This window comes from Mobula birostris, chromosome 2, assembly GCF_030028105.1.
Source record: "Mobula birostris isolate sMobBir1 chromosome 2, sMobBir1.hap1, whole genome shotgun sequence".
NCBI classification, from domain to species: domain Eukaryota; kingdom Metazoa; phylum Chordata; class Chondrichthyes; order Myliobatiformes; family Myliobatidae; genus Mobula; species Mobula birostris.
The window spans coordinates 87,889,878-87,909,103 of NC_092371.1; the positions used below are offsets into that span (position 1 = coordinate 87,889,878).

The window sequence follows — 19,226 nt, forward strand, 5'->3', positions numbered from 1 at the left end:
TCAATATATCCACGTAATTTTTCTTCCTCATGATGCCATCTATTTTGTGAAGTGCACCAGTCCCTCCTGCAGCAAAGTACCCCCACAACATGATGCTGCCATCCAATGCTTCACGGTTGGGCTGGTGTTCTTTGGTTTGCAAGCCTCACCCTTTTTCCTCCAGACATAACAATGGACATTATGGCCAAACAGTTCAATTTTTGTTTCATCAGATCAGAGGACATTTCTCCAAAAAGTAAGATCTTTGTCCCCATGTGCACTTGTAAACTGTAGTCTGGCCTTTTTATGGCAGTTTTGGAGCAGTGGCTTCCTCCTTGCTGAGCAGCCTTTCAGGTTATGTCGATATAGGACTCGTTTTACTGTGGATATAGATACTTGTCTACCTATTTCCTCCAGCATCTTCACAAGGTCCTTTGCTGTTTTTCTGGGGTTGATTTGCACTTTTTGCGCCGAAGTACGTTCATCTCTGGGAGACAGAATGTGTCTCCTTCCGGAGCGGTATGACGGCTGTGTGGTCCCATGGTGTTTATACTTGCATACTATTGTTTGTACAGATGAACGTGGTACCTTCAGACGTTTGGAACTTGCTCCCAAGGATGAACCAGACTTGATATAATTTTCTGACTCCAATCCGATAGAAGATTTGTGGGCAGAACTGAAAAAGCATGTGCGAACAAAGAGGCCTACAAACCTGACTCAGTTACACCAGTTCTGTCTGGAGGAATGGAACAAAATTCCACCAACTTATTGTGAGAAGCTTGTGGAAGGCTACCCAAAACGTTTGATCCAAGTTAAACAATTTAAAGGCAGTGCTAGCAAATACTAACAAAGTGTATGTAAACTTCTGACCCACTGGGAAAGTGATGAAAGAAATAAAAGCTGAAATAAATCATTCTCTCTACTATTATTCTGACATTTCACATTCTTAAAATGAAGTAGTGATCCTAACTGACCTAAGACAGGGAATGGGAATCTGGCTAAGGTGTATGTAAAGTTCTGCCTTCAACTGTACACTGGGAAAGCACGAGATCCTTTTTCACTTATTTATTACTATTTTGAATTTTTATGTATTTGAAATTGGTCTTTCGCACACTGGTTGTTTGACCAACTTGTGTGTGGTCTTCCATTGACTCTATTGCACTTACTGTGAATCCCATGAGAAAATGAATCTCAGGCAAGCATATGGTGACAGATACCCATGTACTTTAATAGTAAATTTACTTTGAACAGAACTTTTCACTATATTTAGGTATAAGTGACAATAATAAACAAATACCAATAGAGGCACATGAATAATGGCTTTGTTCTGGACCCTGGTTAGAGAGAACCATGGATGCTGAACTGAGGACCATGACCAATCAATTTTTTGTTGGCCCAACCTTCTCGCCCTGATCTGCAGCCCCGCAAAAAGATGACGGCCCGATGCTCAAGTTGCAGCAGTTGCCCCTCACAGAAATGTGATGACGCAGTAGCCCCGCAGAAGATGGCGACTATCCAAACCGACCCTCACAAAGAAGGCGGCTTTTGCGCACGCGCTGCTCTTCGGTGCCACCCACTTTTGGTGCGGATGGTTGCTGTGGTGATCGTCATGGCTTCCGAAGCCGAGCTGGCCTGTATCTACAGCGCACTTATCCTGTACGATGACGACGTCGCCATTACCGTGAGTCTGGGGTCTGTCCCCCGTGGGAGGGAACGCCGCAGCGCACAAGGAGTGCCACTGAGGGAGCGCCGCAATGTGAGAGTCAGCAAGCGCCGTTGCTGTACTGTGGCAGTGATGGAGCGCCGCACCGTGGGAGGGGCAGCGCTGAGGGAGCTGTTCGTGTCATTCCCCACCCCTGGGGCTGTAGGGTGTTGCTCCAACTGATAGTCCTCTCATTGTGTTGGTACCTTTGCCCCGGTCACTCTTTCAGCCTTTGGGTTCTCCACCACACTTTGTCTCTGAGGCAGTTAGCAATGGTAAGATTGCAAAAGGCCGGTACAAATCCAAGTAGGGAAGGTGCGGAGATGCAGAGTAGTTTTTTTTCCCCAAATGGAATATATGACCTAAGGAACAATCTCATGGAGTTTTCCTCCAATCTCGTGGAGGTAAAGTTTATTGTCATCTGACATATATCCAACGAAACAAAACGGCGTTTTGGTGCACCCACAATGCATGTATCACACACAGCGCATAAATTAAATATTACCACAAAAAAAGTTAACAAATTATAATTCAAAATGCATATAAAGTGTGCAGCACAGGTAAATAGTACAGTATACAGCTTGGTGTCCTAGTAACAAGGTAAGGTAGCAAGGTATTCATTAGTCTCAGAGCCTGAGCTGTTGCCCAGTCTGGCAGTCCTAGTCCTGATGCTCCTGTACCTCCTTCCTGACGGTAGTGGGTCAGAGAGATTGTGGGATGGGTTCTAGTCCTGATGCTCCTGTACCTCCTTCCTGACGGTAGTGGGTCAGAGAGATTGTGGGATGGGTTCTAGTCCTGGTGCTCCTGTACCTCCTTCCTGACGGTAGTGGGTCAGAGAGATTGTGGGATGGGTTCTAGTCCTGGTGCTCCTGTACCTCCTTCCTGACGGTAATGGGTCACAGAGATTGTGGGATGGGTTCTAGTCCTGATGCTCCTGTACCTCCTTCCTGACGGTAATGGGTCACAGAGATTGTAGGATGTGTGGTAGGGATCCTCAACAATGCTTTTCATAATAAAAGTACAAAGGATCTGAATCAGGTTTAATATCACTGGCATATGTTGTGAAATTTGTTAACTTTGTGGCAGCAGTACAATGCAATAATGATAACAGAGAAAAACTGTGAATTATTGTAAGTATATATACATTAAATAGTTAAATTAAATAAGTACTGCAAAAGACAGGAAATAAAAAAATGAGATGATGTTCATGGGTTCAATGTCCTTGAGAAATCTGATGGCAGAGGGGAAGAAACTGTTTCTGAATCATTGTGTGCCCCCAGTCTTCTGTACCTCCTGCCTGATGGTAGCATTGAGAAGAGGGGACGTCCTGTGGGTTGAGGTCCCTAATGATGGATGCTGCCTGTCTGAGGCACTGCTCCTTGAAGATAACCTGAATACTATAGAGGCTAGTACCCATGATGGAGCTGTCTAGTTTTACATCTCTCTGCAGCTTACTACGATCCTGTGTAGTACCTGCTCCCCCCCGCCCCATACCAGATGGTGATGCAGCCTGTTTGAATGTTCTCCATGGTGCATCTGTAGAAATTTGTGTGCCTTTGGTGACATACCATATTTCCTCAAATTCTTAATGAAATATCGCCACTGTCTTGCCTTCTGTATTGCTGCAATGATATGATGGGTCCAGGTTAGGTCCTCAGCGATATTGACACTCAGGACTTGAAGGACTAATTGCGATAATATGCATTTGAAATACCTTTGTATCCAGGCTATTTATGATGTCCTTCCTAGCCCATCCAACCTGCACTGCTGGGGTCTTGCTGAACGACCAGCTTGCCCCCTCTGTGAGAAGACCGGTATGCTAGAGCATATTCTGAGCTGCTGCTCCAGAGCTCTTGCCGATGGCTGTTACCGGTGGCGGCATGACCAGGTCCTTTGGACAATTGCTGAGACAATCTGCAGCGCCCTCAACATCTGCCGGAAAACAAGTCCGGTCAAGAATACCATCTGCTTTGTCAAAGAGGGGGAAAGGCCAACAAAACACCAGAAAGCAACTGGGTTGCTTTTCAGTGACCAGGACTGGAAGCTAAAAGCAGACCTGGGAAAACAGGTGCAGTCTCCTCCCCACATCACAGAGACTACATTGCGGCCCGACATTGTGTTGTGGTCCGACTCATCGAAGCACGTTCTTATGCTTGAGCTTACCATGCCATGGGAAGAACGCATGGAGGAGGCCTACGAGCAGAAAAGAGCCAAGTATGAAGATCTGAAGAACAACTGCCAAAGAAGAGGCTGGAGAGCAGAGTGTCGGCCTGTGGAGGTCGAGTGTCATGGCTTTGCAGGCCAGTCGCTCTGCAAAGTATACACTGCACTTGGAATCACGGGAGAGAGAAGAAGGAGAGCCATTTCTACCACGACAGATGCAGCAGAGAAAGTGTTAGGATGGCTCTGGATGAAGAGGGCAGATCTGTGGTTTGCTGCTAGGGCACAGGCCGGGGTCTGATCAACCCCGGTCGGGTCGCCTGGGCGAGGGTGTATTGCTGCTAGGGCACAGGCCGGGGTCTGATCAACCCCAGTCGGGTCGCCTGGGCGAGGGTGTATGATGTTGAAAGACCCGAAACACCTGACGACCCCAGGTAACATCACTGCCTTAGCTTAGCATCATGCAGCTGTTTCTGTAAGAAGAAGAATGAAATGTGGCTAGATCATAGAATCCTTCAGCCCACAATATTGTGCTGTTTAATCTAACCCAAGATCAATCTAGGGCTTCCCTCCCACAAACCCCTCTATTTCCATGTGCCTATCTGAGAATCTCTTAAATGTCCCAAATGCATCTGCCTCTATCACCACCCCTGGCAGGTGTTCCACACACCAATCACACTCTGTGAAGAAAAAAATACCTCTGGCATCCCCCCCCCCCATACTTAAAATAATACCCCCTTGTATTATTTTCACCTTTGTTTCAACCTGGGAGAAAGGTTTTTGCTGTCCATTCAATCAATGCCTCTTATCATCTTGTACACCTCAATCAAATCATTCTTATCTTCCATTGCTCCAAAGAGAAAAGCCCTAGCTCGTTCAACCTTTCCTCATAAAACATGCTCTCCAATCCAGGCAGTATCCTGGTCAATCTCCTCCGTACCCTCTCTAAAGCTTCTACATCTTTCCTATAATGAAGTGACCAGAACTGAACACAATACTTCAAGTGTGGTGTAGCCAGTTTTATCGAGCTGCAACATTACCTTTCATCTCCTGACTAATGAAAGCTGACATCGCATACGCCACCCTCCACACTGCTAAGAATCCAGCCATGTTCCTGAACTCTGCCTTCAAGTTCAACCCATCACTTCATGTTTTTCTGTATTGGACTCCACCTGCCACTTCTCAGCCCAGCTCTGCATCCTATCAATCCCCTGTTCTCTTACGACAACCGTCGACACTATCTACAATACCACCAGCCTTTTGTGTCTTCTGCAAACTTAGTAACCTACCCTTTCATCACCTCATCTAAATCATTTATGAAAATCACAAAAAGCAGGGGTCCCAGAGCAGATCCCTGTGGAACACCACCAGTCACCGACCTCCAGGCGAAATACTGGACATTTATTACCACCCTCTGCCTTCTATGGGCAAGAAGTTCTAAATCCACGCAGCCAAGTTTCCCCGGATCAGAAGCTTGCTGACTTTCAGTATGAGCTCACTTGGAGAACCTTGTCAAATGCCTTACTGAAATCCATTTACATCACATCCTTTGCCCTACCTTCATCAGTTGTTCTGTCACTATCTACTACTCATTTCCATCAACTGATGTCTCTCAACTACCATTACTTGACCCCACCTCATTCTCTTGCAAAGGGACTTGGGAGTCCTCATGCAGGATTCACTAATAGTTAGTTTGCAGGTTGAGTCTGTGGTAATGCAATGGTAACGCCCATTTCAAGGGGACTAGATTATAAAAGCATGGATGTGATGCTGAGGCTTTATCAGGCATTGGTCAGGCTGCATTTGGAGTATTGTGAGCAGTTGTGGATTCCTTTTGGGGCCCCTTAAGGATGTTCTGGCATTGGAGAGGATCCAGAGCAAATTAACAAGAATGATTCCAGGAGTGGAAGGGTTAACAGAGGAGCATTTGATGGCCCTGGACCTGTATTCACTGGAGTTTAGAAGAATGGGGGTGGGGGGGATCTCATTGAAATCTACCAAATATTGAAAGGCCTAGATGGAGTGGATGTGGAGAGAATGTTTCCTATAGTGAGGAAGTCATGGACAGGGGGCACAGGCCCCAAATACAGGGAGGTCCATTTAGAACAGATGAGGAATTTCTTTAGCCCAAGGGTGGTGAATCTGTAGAATTCATTGCCACAGACATCTATGAAACCCAAATCATTGAGAATATTTAAAGTGAAGGTTGATAGGTTCTTGATTAGTAAGGGATCAAAGATTACAAAGAGAAGGTAGGAGAATGGGGTTGAGAGAGATAATAAAGCAGTATATATATATATATCTTTGATGGCGGGTAGGCAGGTGCTGGTGATGTGTTAGGCAGGTTTGACTACCTGTTGTAGAGGCTTCCTGTCTGCCGCAGTGCAGTTTCCATATCAGACAATGATGCAGCATGTTAGAATGCTCTCGACTGTGCATCTGTAAAATGATGTGAGTATAGATATGCATAGTCTAGCTGTCTTCAGCCTCCTCAGAAAGTAGAGGTATGGGTAAGAACAGGTGACAAAAGGAGGTAAATGAAGTTAAGGTGCAGGCCCCTGCGAATGCTATAACAAAGTGTGTTGTGCAGGTCCGATTAGGGTTCAAATATCAAATAGGTATTGAAAAGGAGCTGTTACTGAATCTGAAGGTGTGGGACTTCAGGCTTCTGTATCTCCTGCCTGATGGTAGCTCTGAGAAGATGGCATGGTCCAGATGGTGGAGATCTTTGCTGGATACACAAACACACTTCCGGTAAGATGGCAGTGCACTCAGACAGAGTGACTTCTATGGGGCCAACCAAAGGTGTTATTGTCTTTTTTAATGTATTTTTTTACGATCACAAGACCCTGCTGGGGATTAAGAACTAAGAGAATTGCAGGTCAAACCCATCGGTGAGTTGCTCATTGGCAGAGAAACTGAAGGAGTTGGACTTGGTGTGGATTGTGATCATAAGACCCTTTCGGATATTGTTACTGTGAAATGCTGCAAGTTCAATTGACTGGCTTTGGCAAACAGCGAGGCGGATGGCAAGGGATGTGTGTGGCCTCAGTCACAGAGAGGACTAGGCCTCAAGCTGTGGTGTTGCCTGTTTGCAGTCGTCCAGAGGAGAGAGGCATTGTTCCGCTACAGTCGTCCGGAGGAGAGAGGCGTTAGAGTTGTTGCGTTCCGCTACAGTCGACCAGAGGAGAGAGGTGTTGCGTTCCATTAGAGTGCCAGGGGCGGTGTGACGTGGTGATGCTGCCCTCCAGTGTTTGGTTAGCAGCGGATTACTGCAACGTTTTTGGACTCAGGGATTTGGACTATTTTTGTGTGTGTTTGTGTTTTCCTGTTGTCTTATGTGTTATATTTGCCTTCAGCTGTGTATGACCGTTGGTACTGTGTTTTGCTCCTTCGCCTGGGAGTAATGCTGTTTCGTTTGGCTGTATTTATGTATGATTGACAATTAAATTTGAACAAGAGACTTTGCAGATGCTGGAAATCAAGAGCATCACACACTGAGGAACTCAGCAGGTCAGGCAGCATCTACAGATGGGAATAAACAGTTGATGTTATGGGCTGAAACCTTTCATCAGGACTTGTGAATTCTGGTGAGTCCCGATGAAGGGTCTCTGTGTGTAACATTGACTGATGAAGGATGTTGCCTTCTTAAGACAGCACCTTGTAGATGTTGTCAATGAAGAGGAGGGCTGTGTCTACTGCTCCTTACAGACTCTTGTATTCCTGTGCTTTGGAATTGCCGTACCAGGTCATGATGCAACCAGGCAGGATCCTTTCAATGGGGCACCTGTAAAAGTTTGTCACAGTGTTCGGTAATGTGGCAAATTTCTCTCAGCTTCTGAGAGACAAGAGGCACGGGTACATCTTCTCCATGGTTGCATCCTTGTGCTGAGCCCAGGACAGTTTACCTGAGATGAGAACTGGCAGGTTGTCTCCCAACTTTCCCTTTCTGAAGTCACAAATTAGTTCAAGCAACACACATTAAAGTTGCTGGTGAACGCAGCAGGCCAGGCAGCATCTCTAGGAAGGGGTACAGTCGACATTTCAGGCCGAGACCCTTCGTCAGGACTAACTGAAGGAAGAGTTAGTAAGAGGTTGAACATTGACTTCTCTAACTTCTGCTAATGCTCCACCTCCCCCTCGTACCCCATCCGTTATTTATTTATATACACACATTCTTTCTCTCTCTCTCCTTTTTCTCCCTCTGTCCCTCTGTATATACCCCTTGCCCATCCTGTGGGTTCTCCCCCCCCCCTTGTCTTTCTTCCCGGATCTCCTGTCCCATGATCCTCATATCCCCTTTGCCAATCACCTGTCCAGCTCTTGGCTCCATCCCTCCCCCTCCTGTCTTCTCCTATCATTTTGGATCTCCCCCTCCCCCTCCCACTTTCAAATCTCTTACTAACTCTTCCTTCAGTTAGTCCTGACGAAGGGTCTCGGCCTGAAACGTCGACTGTACCTCTTCCTAGAGATGCTGCCTGGCCTGCTGCGTTCACCAGCAACTTTGATGTGTGTTGCTGGAATTTCCAGCATCTGCAGAATTCCTGTTGTTCACAAATTAGTTCTTTGATTTTGTTGATGCTACCATCCTCTCAAAACTAATCAATAAGCTCCAAGATCTTGGCCTCAATTCCTCAGTGTACAACTGAATCTTTGATTTCCTCACTTGTCAATTTGTCCACAATCTCCCTCAGTACAGGTGCACCACAATGCTGTGTGCTCAGCCCCCAGCTCTACTCACTTTACACTTATGACTGTGAGGTTAAGCACAGCTCCAGTGCCATACTCAAGTTTGCTGACTATACCACTGCCATAGTAGATTTCAAAGTAAATTTATTATTAAGAACAGATATGTTACCTTTTCCAACCCTGAGATTCACTGGCTGAGTGGTGCCACACCAACAACCTCACACTCAATGTCAGCAAGACCAGAATGCTGATTATTAACTCCAGGAGGAGGAGACATAGAACATAGAATACTACAGCACAGTACAGGCCCTTTGGCCCACAATGTTGTGCCGACCCTCAAACCCTGCCTCCCATATAAGCCCCCACCTTAAATTACTCCATATACCTGTCTAGTAGTCTCTTAAACTTCACGAGTGTATCTGCCTCCACCACTGACTCAGGCAGTGCATTCCACGCACCAACCACTCTCTGAGTAAAAAACCTTCCTCTAATATCCCCCTTGAACTTCCTACCCCTTACCTTAAAGCCATGTCCTCTTGTATTGAGCAGTGGTGCCCTGGGGAAGAGGCACTGGCTATCCACTGTATCTATTCCTCATTATCTTGTACATGTTGTCTCCTCTATCATGTCTCCTCTCATCCTCCTTCTCTCTAAAGAGTAAAACCCTAGCTCCCTTAATCTCTGATCATAATGCATACTCTCTAAACCAGGCAGCATCCTGGTAAATCTCCTCTGTACCCTTTCCAATGCTTCCATATCCTTCCTATAGTGAGGCGACCAGAACTGGACACAGTACTCCGAGTGTGGCCTAACCAGAGTTTTATAGAGCTGCATCGTTACATCGCGACTCTTAAACTCTATCCCTCGACTTATGAAAGCTAACACCCCATAAGCTTTCTTATCTACTCTATCCACCTGTGAGGCAACTTTCAGGGATCTGTGGACATGTACCCCCAGATCCCTCTGCTCCTCCACACTACCAAGTATCCTGCCATTTACTTTGTACTCTGCCTTGGAGTTTGTCCTTCCAAAGTGTACCACCTCACACTTCTCCAGGTTGAACTCCATCTGCCACTTCTCAGCCCACTTCTGCATCCTATCAATGTCTCTCTGCAATCTTTGACAATCCTCTACACTATCTACAACACCACCAACCTTTGTGTCATCTGCAAACTTGCCAACCCACCCTCCTACCCCCACATCCAGGTCGTTAATAAAAATCACGAAAAGTAGAGGTCCCAGAACAGATCCTTGTGGGACACCACTAGTCACAATCCTCCAATCTGAATGTACTCCCTCCACCACGAACCTCTGCCTTCTGCAGGCAAGCCAATTCTGAATCCACCAAGCCAAACGTCCCTGGATCCCATGCCTTCTGACTTTCTGAATAAGCCTACTGTGTGGGACCTTGTCAAATGCCTTACTAAAATCCATGTAGATCACATCCACTGCACTACCCTCATCTATATGCCTGGTCACCTCCTCAAAGAACTCTATCAAGCTTGTTAGACACGATCTGCCCTTCATAAAGCCATGCTGACTGTCCCTGATCAGACCATGAGTCTCTAAATGCCCAGAGATCCTATCTCTAAGGATCTTTTCCAACAGCTTTCCTACCACAGACGTAAGGCTCACTGGTCTATAATTACCCGGACTATCCCTACTACCTTTTTTGAACAAGGGGACAATATTTGGCTCCCTCCAGTCCTCCAGTACCATTCCCGTGGACAACGAGGACATAAAGATCCTAGCTAGAGGCTCAGCAGTCTCTTCTCTCACCTCGTGGAGCAGCCTGGGGAATATTCCATCAGGCCCTAGGGACTTATCCATCCTAATGTATTTTAACAACTCCCACACCTCCTCTCCCTTAATATCAACATGCTCCAGAACATCAACCTCACTCATATTGTCCTCACCATCATCAAGTTCCAGACTCATTGGAGGATCAGTAGTTTTAAATTCCTTGGTGTTATCATTTCAGTGGATCTGCCCTGAGTTCAGTTCATTAATTGCTTTTACAAGGAAAGCGCAACAGCGCCTCTACTTTCTAGAAGTTTGTGAAAATTTGGCATGATATCTAAAACTTTGACGAACTTCTATAGATGCGTTGTGGACAGTACACTGACTGGTTACATCATGGACTGGTATGGAAACACCAATGCCCTTGAATGGAAAAATCTACTAAAAGAAGTGGATATAGCCCAATCCATCATGGATAAAGCGCTCCCCACCACTGAGCACATCTACATGGAATGCTGTTGCAGGAAAGCTGCACTCATCATTAGGACCGTAAGACATAGGAGCAGAATTAGGCTATTCAGTCCATCGAGTCTGCTCTGCCATTCCATCATGTTTGAACCCAGATCCCACTCAACCCCATACACCTGCCTTTTTGCTATATCCTCTGATACTCTGACAGATCAGGAAACTATCAACTTCCACCTTAAATATACTCACGGACTTGGCCTCTCCCACAGTCTGTTGCAGGGTATTCCACAGATTCACCACTCTCTGGCTAAAAAAAAGGTCCTCCTTACCTATGTTCTAAAAGGTAGCCCGTCAATTTTGAGGCTGTTCCTCTAGTTCTGGATACCCCTACCATAGGAAACATCCTCTAAAGATCCATCTTATCTAGTCCTTTAAACTCCTTTGACCATCCTGCTTGTTACTTTCTCAAAGAACTCTTTAACAGATTTGTCAGGCAAGATTTCATTTACAAAAACCATACTGACTTTGACTTATTTTATCATTAGTCTCCAAGTACCCCAAAACCTCATACTTAGTTCAAGACCCCAACACTTTCCCAACCACTGAGGTTAGGCTAACGGGCCTGTAATTTCCTTTCTTTTGCCTTCCTCCCTTCTTAAAGAGTGGAGTGACATTTGCTCTTCAGCAAACTCTCAGGACTCTGGGATGTAGTCCAGCTTGTCCAGGTGACATCCACCTTAAGACCTTTGATTTTTGCCTAGTATTTTTCCTTTGTAATAGCAATGGCACTCACTCCTGCTCCCTGATACTCAGAGACCTCTGACACACTGCTAGTGTCTTCCACAATGAGGACACGTGCAAAGTACTTATTAAGTTCATCTGCCATTTATTTCTCTCCCATTACGACCTCACCAACATCATCTTCCAGTGTTCCAATATCAACTCTCATCCCCCTTTATACTCTTCATATAACTGAAAAAAATGTTTCGTATCCTGCTTTATACTATTGGCTAGTTTGCCCTCATATTTCAGCTTTTCCCTTATAGGATTTTAGTTGTCTTTAGTCGCCTTTAGTCGCAATGGCATCAGCGAAGGCTCCCGAGTTCGAATCCAAGTCGGGTCACCCCCGAGCACACTTTCCATCCGTGCCAGGTTGAGCATTGAGCTAGCCACTCGGCCTCATATTAAAAAAAAAGGATTGAGTCAGGAAAGACCAATCCTGACACCGTGCGCCAGACAAGAATGGCTGACTGGTGCGACACGCTTAAAAAATTTTTTGGTAAAGTTGTCTTTTGTTGGATTTTAAAAGCTTCCCAATCATCCAACTTCCCACTCACTTTTGCTACCTTATATGTCCTTTCCTTGGCTTTCTTGCAGTCCTTAAATTCCTTTGTCGGCCACGGTTACCTACACCTGCCATTTGAGAACAACTTCTTCTGTGGGAAATATCTATCCTGCACCTTGTGAACTATTCCCAGAAACTTCAGCCATCCCTGCTGTGTCATCATCCCTGCCAATATCCTTCTCCAATCCACCTGGGCAAACTCCTTTCTCATGCCTCTGTAATTTCCTTTATTCCATTGCGATACTGATACATGTGAGTTGTGCTTCTCCCCCTCAAATTGCAGTATGAATTCGATCATATTATGATCATTGCCTCTTAGGGTTCCTTTACATTAAGCTCCCTGATGAGATCGAGGTTGTTACACAACACTCAATCTAGGATAGCCTTTCCCTGAGAAGGCTCAAACTGCTCTAAAAAGCCATCTTGCAGGCATTCAACAAATTCTCCCTCTTGCGATCTGACACCAACCAGATTTTCCCAATCCCCTTGCATATTTTTTTTAGATTATGAGAACACTCAGTCCTCTTTTATTGTCATTTAGAAATGCATACATGCATTAAGAAATGATACAATGTTTCTCCGGAGTGATATCACAGAAAACAGGACAAACCAAAGACTAACACTGACAGAACCACATAACTATAACATATAGTTACAGCAGTGCAAAGCAATACCATAATTTGATGAAGAACAAGCCTTGGGCATGGTAAAAAAAAAAAAGTCCCCGAGTCGATCGACTCCTGAGTCCCCAACAGCAGGCGGCAAAAGGGAGAAACTCCCTGTCATAAACGTCCAGGCACCATCAACTTGCCGATGCCTTGGAAGCAGCCGACACTGAGTCCATCCATCCGAAAACTTCGAGCCTCTGACCAGCCCCTCCGATACACCCTCCCGAGCGCCATCCTTTGCCGAGCGCCTTCGACCTAGCCCCGGCCACTGAGACAAGCAAAGCTGAGGATTTCGGGGCCTTCTGCTCCGGAGATTCCGGTTACTACACAGTAGCAGCGGCAGCGAAGCGGGCATTTCAGAAGTTTTCCAGATGTTCCACCGTACTCTCACGTACATCTCCATCAAATCAGAATTGTGCATGGTCCCCTACTTGACAGATAACAGATATTCATCACCGGAGAGGCCGCGCACGCTGCGTCACCATCTTCTCCTTCCTTGAATTGCATATGGCATATCTGCCATTATAATTGTGACATTACCCTTATTGTATGTGGGCACGTGGCCAAGTAGTTAAGGCATTGGACTAGCGACCTGAAGGTCGTGAGTTCGAGCCCCAGCTGAGGCAACGTGTGTGTCCTTGGGCAAGGCACTTAATCACACATTGCTCTGCGACGACACTGGTGCCAAGCTGTATGGGTCATAATGCCCTTCCCTCGGACAACATTGGTTTCGTGGAGTGGGGGGACTTGCAGCATGGGCAACTGCTGGTCTTCCATACAACCTTGCCCAAGCCTGCGCCCTGGAGAGTGAAGACTTTCCAGGCGCAGATCCACAGTCTCACAAGACCCTTATTACATGCCTTTTCCAGTTCCCTTTGCAATCTCAATCCCACATCTTGGCTACCTATTTGGAGACCTATATATGATTCCCATAATGGCATTTTTACCCTTGCAGTTTCTTAACTCTAACCACGAAGTTCCAACATTCTCTGACCCTATGTCACCTCTTTCTAAAGATGTTTTTCCATCTCTTACCAACAGAGCCACGCCACTGCCTCTGCCTTCCTGCCTGTCCTTTCGATACAAAGTATATCCTTTGAATTTCAGCTTCCAACAATGGTCTTCTTTCAGCCACAACTCAGTCATGCCCTCACGTCATACCAACCAATCTAATGCACCAGAAGTTCATCCACCTTATTCCAAATTCTACATGCATTTAAGTTCAGCACCTACGGTCCTGCATCCTTCGCCTTTTTGAATTTTGCATCTGTGGTACAATCCAGCTCTTTGCTCTGTCTGCACTTGTACCCAATCATTGTCTTGTCCTTCTTTACATTTATATTACACCCATTATCTACTTGTAAACCTGCTAGCTTATCCTCAGCCCTATCAACCTGGTTCCCATCCCGCTGCCATATTAATTTAAACCGCTCTCAACAGCTCTAGTAAACCTGCCCTCAAGGATATTGGTCCATCTTGAATTCAAGAGCAACCTGTACCTTTTGTTATCTGCCCAATGAAGCAGTGGAAGCTACCTCAGTTAGTATATTTAAGACAAGGTTGGATAGATTTTTGCATCATAGGGGAATTAAGGGTTATGGGGAAAAAGCAGGTAGATGGAGCTGAGTTTACGGACAGATCAGCCATGATCTTATTGAATGGCAGAGCAATCTTGATGGGCCAGATGACGGACTCCTGCTCCTATTTCTTATGTTATTGTTTAAGTCATCAGACTTGCCCCAGAAAAGGTCCCAATTATCCAGAAATCTGAATCCTTACCCCCTGCTCCAATTCTTCAGCCACACATTTATGTGCCACTTCATTCTGTTCCTGTCCTTACTGTTGCGTGGCAGAGGCAGCAATCCCGAGATTACTACCTTTTGAGATTCTGCTTCACAGCTTCCTTCCTAACTCCCTGTGTTCTGTTTTCAGGACCTCCTTCCTTTCTCTCCCTATGTCGTTGGTACCAATACGTACCACAACCTCCGGCTGCTCACCCTCCCTTTTCAGGATATTGTGGACGCGGCACCTGAGAGGCCAACTACCATTGTGTTTCTTTTTCATGTCCACATAATTGCCTCTATAGTTATCCCCCTAACAATAAAGTCCACTATTACTGCTGCCATCTTCTTCAGTTCCCTACCCACAGGGCCAGATTCAGTTCCAGAGACACAGCCACTGTTGCTTCCCCTAGGTATGTCATCCCCCCCCCACCCCCCAACAGTACTCAAAATAGAGTATTTGCTGTTGAGGGGGACAGCCACAGGGATGATCTTCACTATCTGGTGTTCTCCATTCTCTGTCCTGACAGTCACACACTTATCTGTCTCCTGTAGCCTTGGGGTGACTACCTCCCTGTAGCTCCTGCCTATCACCTCTTCTCTATCTCTAACAAGCTGAAGGTCCTTGAGCTACATCTCGATGCACCTGGTGTAGACGTGGCCATTGGGGAGACAGGTTGACTCCTGGAAATCCCACATCTGACACCCAGAACAGAACACTGGTCCTGTAGACATACCCCCCATTCTCTCAAGAGTTAATTCAGAAAAAAAGAAATAAGGAATGAATTTACTTTACCTCCGCCTGTTCTTGCCAAAGCCTAACCACACTGACTTGGACCACTCCCACGATGACCGCTCCTCTTTTATGAAGACTGGGTTTTTAAAGCTCTTCGCCAGACTAGCACGGCAATGCTTGTACTGTGTCTTTGCAGCACTCCAATCGACGACCATCTAGGATCCCCACCATCCAGGTCATGCCCTTTTCTCAGTGCTGCCACCAGGAAGAAGGTACAGGAGCCTCAGGACCGACAACACCAGGTTCAGGAACAGTCAATACCCCTCAACCATCAGGCTCTTGAAGCAAGGAGGATAACTACACTCAACTTCACTTGCTCCATCACTGAACTGTTCCCACAACCTATAGACTCACTTCAAGGACTTGTCATCTCATTCTCAATACTTATTGCTTATTTATTTATTATTAATTTATTCAGATTTGCATATTTTGTTATCTTTTGCACATTAGTTGTCTGTTTTGTTCTGTGTAGTCTTTCATTGCATTTTTTTATAGTTACTGTGAATGCTGACAAAAAAATGCATCTCAGGGTGGTTCTTGGTAACATACATGTACTTTAATAATAAATTTACTTTGAACTTTGAAGTTCAGCGTGAGGTTGTTATTGCGGCACCACACAACTGGGTGGATCTGTCTCACTCCTGTACGCTGACTCATCATTAACCATGATTCTACTAATTACAGTGACATTGTGGATGGAATTGGAGCTGTGCTCAGCCATACAGTTATGGGTGTAAAAAGAATAGAGCAGTGGTCTGACCACTTAGACTTGAGGTACACCTATGCTGTTGGTCAGTGAGAGAGGTTTTTCTGTATCTATATTGACTGAAGTCTGTCTTGAGGAAGTCAAGGATCCAACTGCAGTTAAAATATGTGAAGTTGCAGCTGCCTGGATTGGAGCCAGTGTGGGTCAGCCATGATGGAGTGAGGAGAAGATGACTTGGCATACAGGATAATAGCAGTTGTTATACCTGCATTGTCTGAAATACAACTGCTCTCTGTGTCTGCCGGGTGCCAGTGGACTTGGCAGAAGTAAGAATCAGAAACAGAATCAAGTTTACTATCACCGGCATATGCATGTCATGAAATTCAATGTTTGGTGACAGCAGAATAGTGCAATACATTTAAAAACCTATAAATTACCATAAGAAATATATTAATGATTAGATTAGATAAATAGTGCAAAAAGAGAGCAAAAGTTGTGAGGTAGTGTTCATGGGTGGGTTCATTATCTGTTCAGAGGGGAAGAAGCTGTTCCTAAAATGTTGAGTGTGAGCCTTTAGGGTCCTGTATCCCCTCTATTGTTTTTGGAGATACAGTGTGGAATAGGACCTTCCAGTCCTTCGAGCTACCCCACCCAGCGACCTCCAATTTAATCCTAGCCTAATCACAGGACAATTTACAATGACCAATTAACTTACCAATTTAGTACATCTCTGGACTGTGGGAGAAAACCAGAGCAGCCTTTGCCTTCCACGGGGAGGGTATACAGATTCTTAATAGATGACGTCAGAATTGAACTCCGAACTCTGACGCCCTGAGCTGCAGTAGTGTTGTGCTAACCACTACACTACCATGGCGCCCACAATGGTAGTGATAAGAAGAGAGCATGTCCTGGGTGATAGGGGATCCTTATTCATGGATGCTTCCTTTTTGAGGCATTGCCTTTTGAAGAGGTCCTCAATGGTGGGGAGGCTAGTGCCCATGAATTTACAACCTTCTGCAGCTTTTTTCCAATCCTTTGTCGTGGCCCCTCCGTACCAGACGGTGATGCAACCAGTTAGAATGCTCTTCACAGTACAGCTATAAAAATTTGCTAGAGTCTTAGGTGACATACCAAATTTTCTCAAGCTCCGAATGAAATATAGCTGGTGTCATGCCTTAATAGCATCAATATGGGCCAAGGATAGATATTCAGAGATGTTGACACCCAAGAACTTGAAACTGCTCACCCTTTCCACTCCTGATCCCTCAATGAGGACTGGTGTGTGTTCCCTCAATTTCTCCTTTCTGAATTCTTTGGTCTAACTGACGTTGAGTGCAAAGTTGTTGTTGGAACAGCACTCAACCAGCTGATCTTTATAAGTGGGCTGGCTTCCTTCCCAGCTGATGGACTTGGCATACCTTCCTGCTTCTTCATGTTCTTGGCTAAATCTCTGCTCTGGAGTAATTTGATTGAGTATCAACTGACAAGATGGAAGGCAAGAACTGTGGCATGGTCACATTTTAAAAATTGCTGAATTAATACTGGGAGCATTTGAATGTAATTTATAATGATTAGGGTTAATTCAGACAAATTGATAAATTTAAAATATACAACCTGTGAGCTAGAATCAGCAAATAAGGTATTACTCAAGAATAATTGTCTAAGCAAGAGATTAAAAAGTATAAAAGTACAAGGTAAAATTTATTACCAGACTCTGTATATGTCATCACTTCCTTGCAGGCATTTACAGAAAAATAAATACAGTAGAATTTACCAAAAAATCTATACATTAACAAAGACTGGCAAGCAAACAATGTACAAAAGAAGACAAATTGTGCAACTTTTAAAGATAACAAAGAGCATGAATTGTAAGGAGTCTTGAAAGTGAGTTTATAAGTTGTGGAACCATTTCATTATTGAGGTGAGTGAAGTTATCCATGCCAGTTCAGGAGCCTAATGTTTGTAGGGTGATAACTGTTCCTGAACCTGGCAGTGTGGGACCGACCATCTGATGCTAGTAGTGAGAATAGAGCATGGCCTGAATGGAGAGTGCCTTTGACGATGGATGGCTTGTGTTCAGTGGTGGGGAAGGCTTTGCCAGAGATGGCCTAACAGGTCTCAAAGCAGATACTGGTTCTGGAATGGTGGTTCATGGACTGGGAGATCTGGGAGCACACAGCAGGAAATTCAGCTTTTACAGAGGCAAAGTTTTTTTCGGTGGGATATTCACAAGGAGGGGATTGTTTTGGATCTAGAGAGAGGGGTTTTCTGGAGTTTTCTGTCCTGCAGTGAATAAGGGCTGTGAAGTGCAAAGCAAAAGTAAACTGAAAGCCAGACTCAAACACGAGGAATTCTGCAGATGCTGGAAATTCAAGCAACACACATCAAAGTTGCCGGTGAACGCAGCAGGCCAGGCAGCATCTCTAGGAAGAGGTACAGTTGACATTTCAGGCCGAGACCCTTCGTCAGCACTAACTGAAGGAAGAGCTAGTAAGAGATTTGAGAGGGGGAGGGGGAGATCCAAAATGATAGGAGAAGACAGGAGGGGGAGGGATGGAGCCAAGAGCTGGACAGGTGATTGGCAAAAGGGGTATGAGAGGATCATGGGACAGGAGGCCCAGGGAGAAGGAAAAAGGGGAGGAGTGGAAAAACCCAGAGGATGGGCAAGGGGTATAGTCAGAGGGACAGAGGGAGAAAAAGGAGAGAGAGAGAGAGAGAAAGAATATGTGTATATGAATAAATAACGGATGGGGTACGAGGGGGAGGTGGGGCATTAGCGGAAGTTTGAGAAGTCGATATTCATGCCATCAGGTTGGAGGCTATCCAGACAGAATATAAGGTGTTGTTCCTCCAACCTGAGTGTGGCTTCATCTTTACAGTAGAGAAGGCCGTGGATAGACATATCAGAATGGGAATGGGATGTGGAATTAAAATGTGTGGCCACTGGGAGATCCTGCTTTCTCTGGCGGACAGAGTGTAGGTGTTCAGCAAAACCATCTCCCAGTCTGCGTCAGATCTCACCAATATATAGAAGGCCACGTCGGGAGCACCGGCTGCAGTATATCACCCCAGCCGACTCACAGGTAAAGTGTTCACCTGAAGCCGACATCAGGTGAAGCATCCTGCACGCATGCTGAGCTCGTTGACTTCATTAACTTTGCCTCTAACTTTCACCCTGCCCTCAAGTTTACC

The 19,226-nt window shown here is 45.5% G+C and overlaps 1 protein-coding gene across 1 annotated transcript in view; it reads left to right on the forward strand.

Annotated features, from left to right (window-relative positions):
* The first annotated feature begins 1,556 nt into the window (after positions 1 to 1,556).
* Positions 1,557 to 19,226, forward strand: part of LOC140208659 (large ribosomal subunit protein P1-like) — a 48,358-nt gene continuing 30,688 nt past the window's right edge. The window contains exon 1 of the mRNA XM_072277506.1: positions 1,557 to 1,660. Within this exon, the coding sequence (XP_072133607.1) occupies positions 1,568 to 1,660 (93 nt within the window). The 5' untranslated portion in view covers positions 1,557 to 1,567. The remainder of the gene's footprint in view (positions 1,661 to 19,226) is intronic.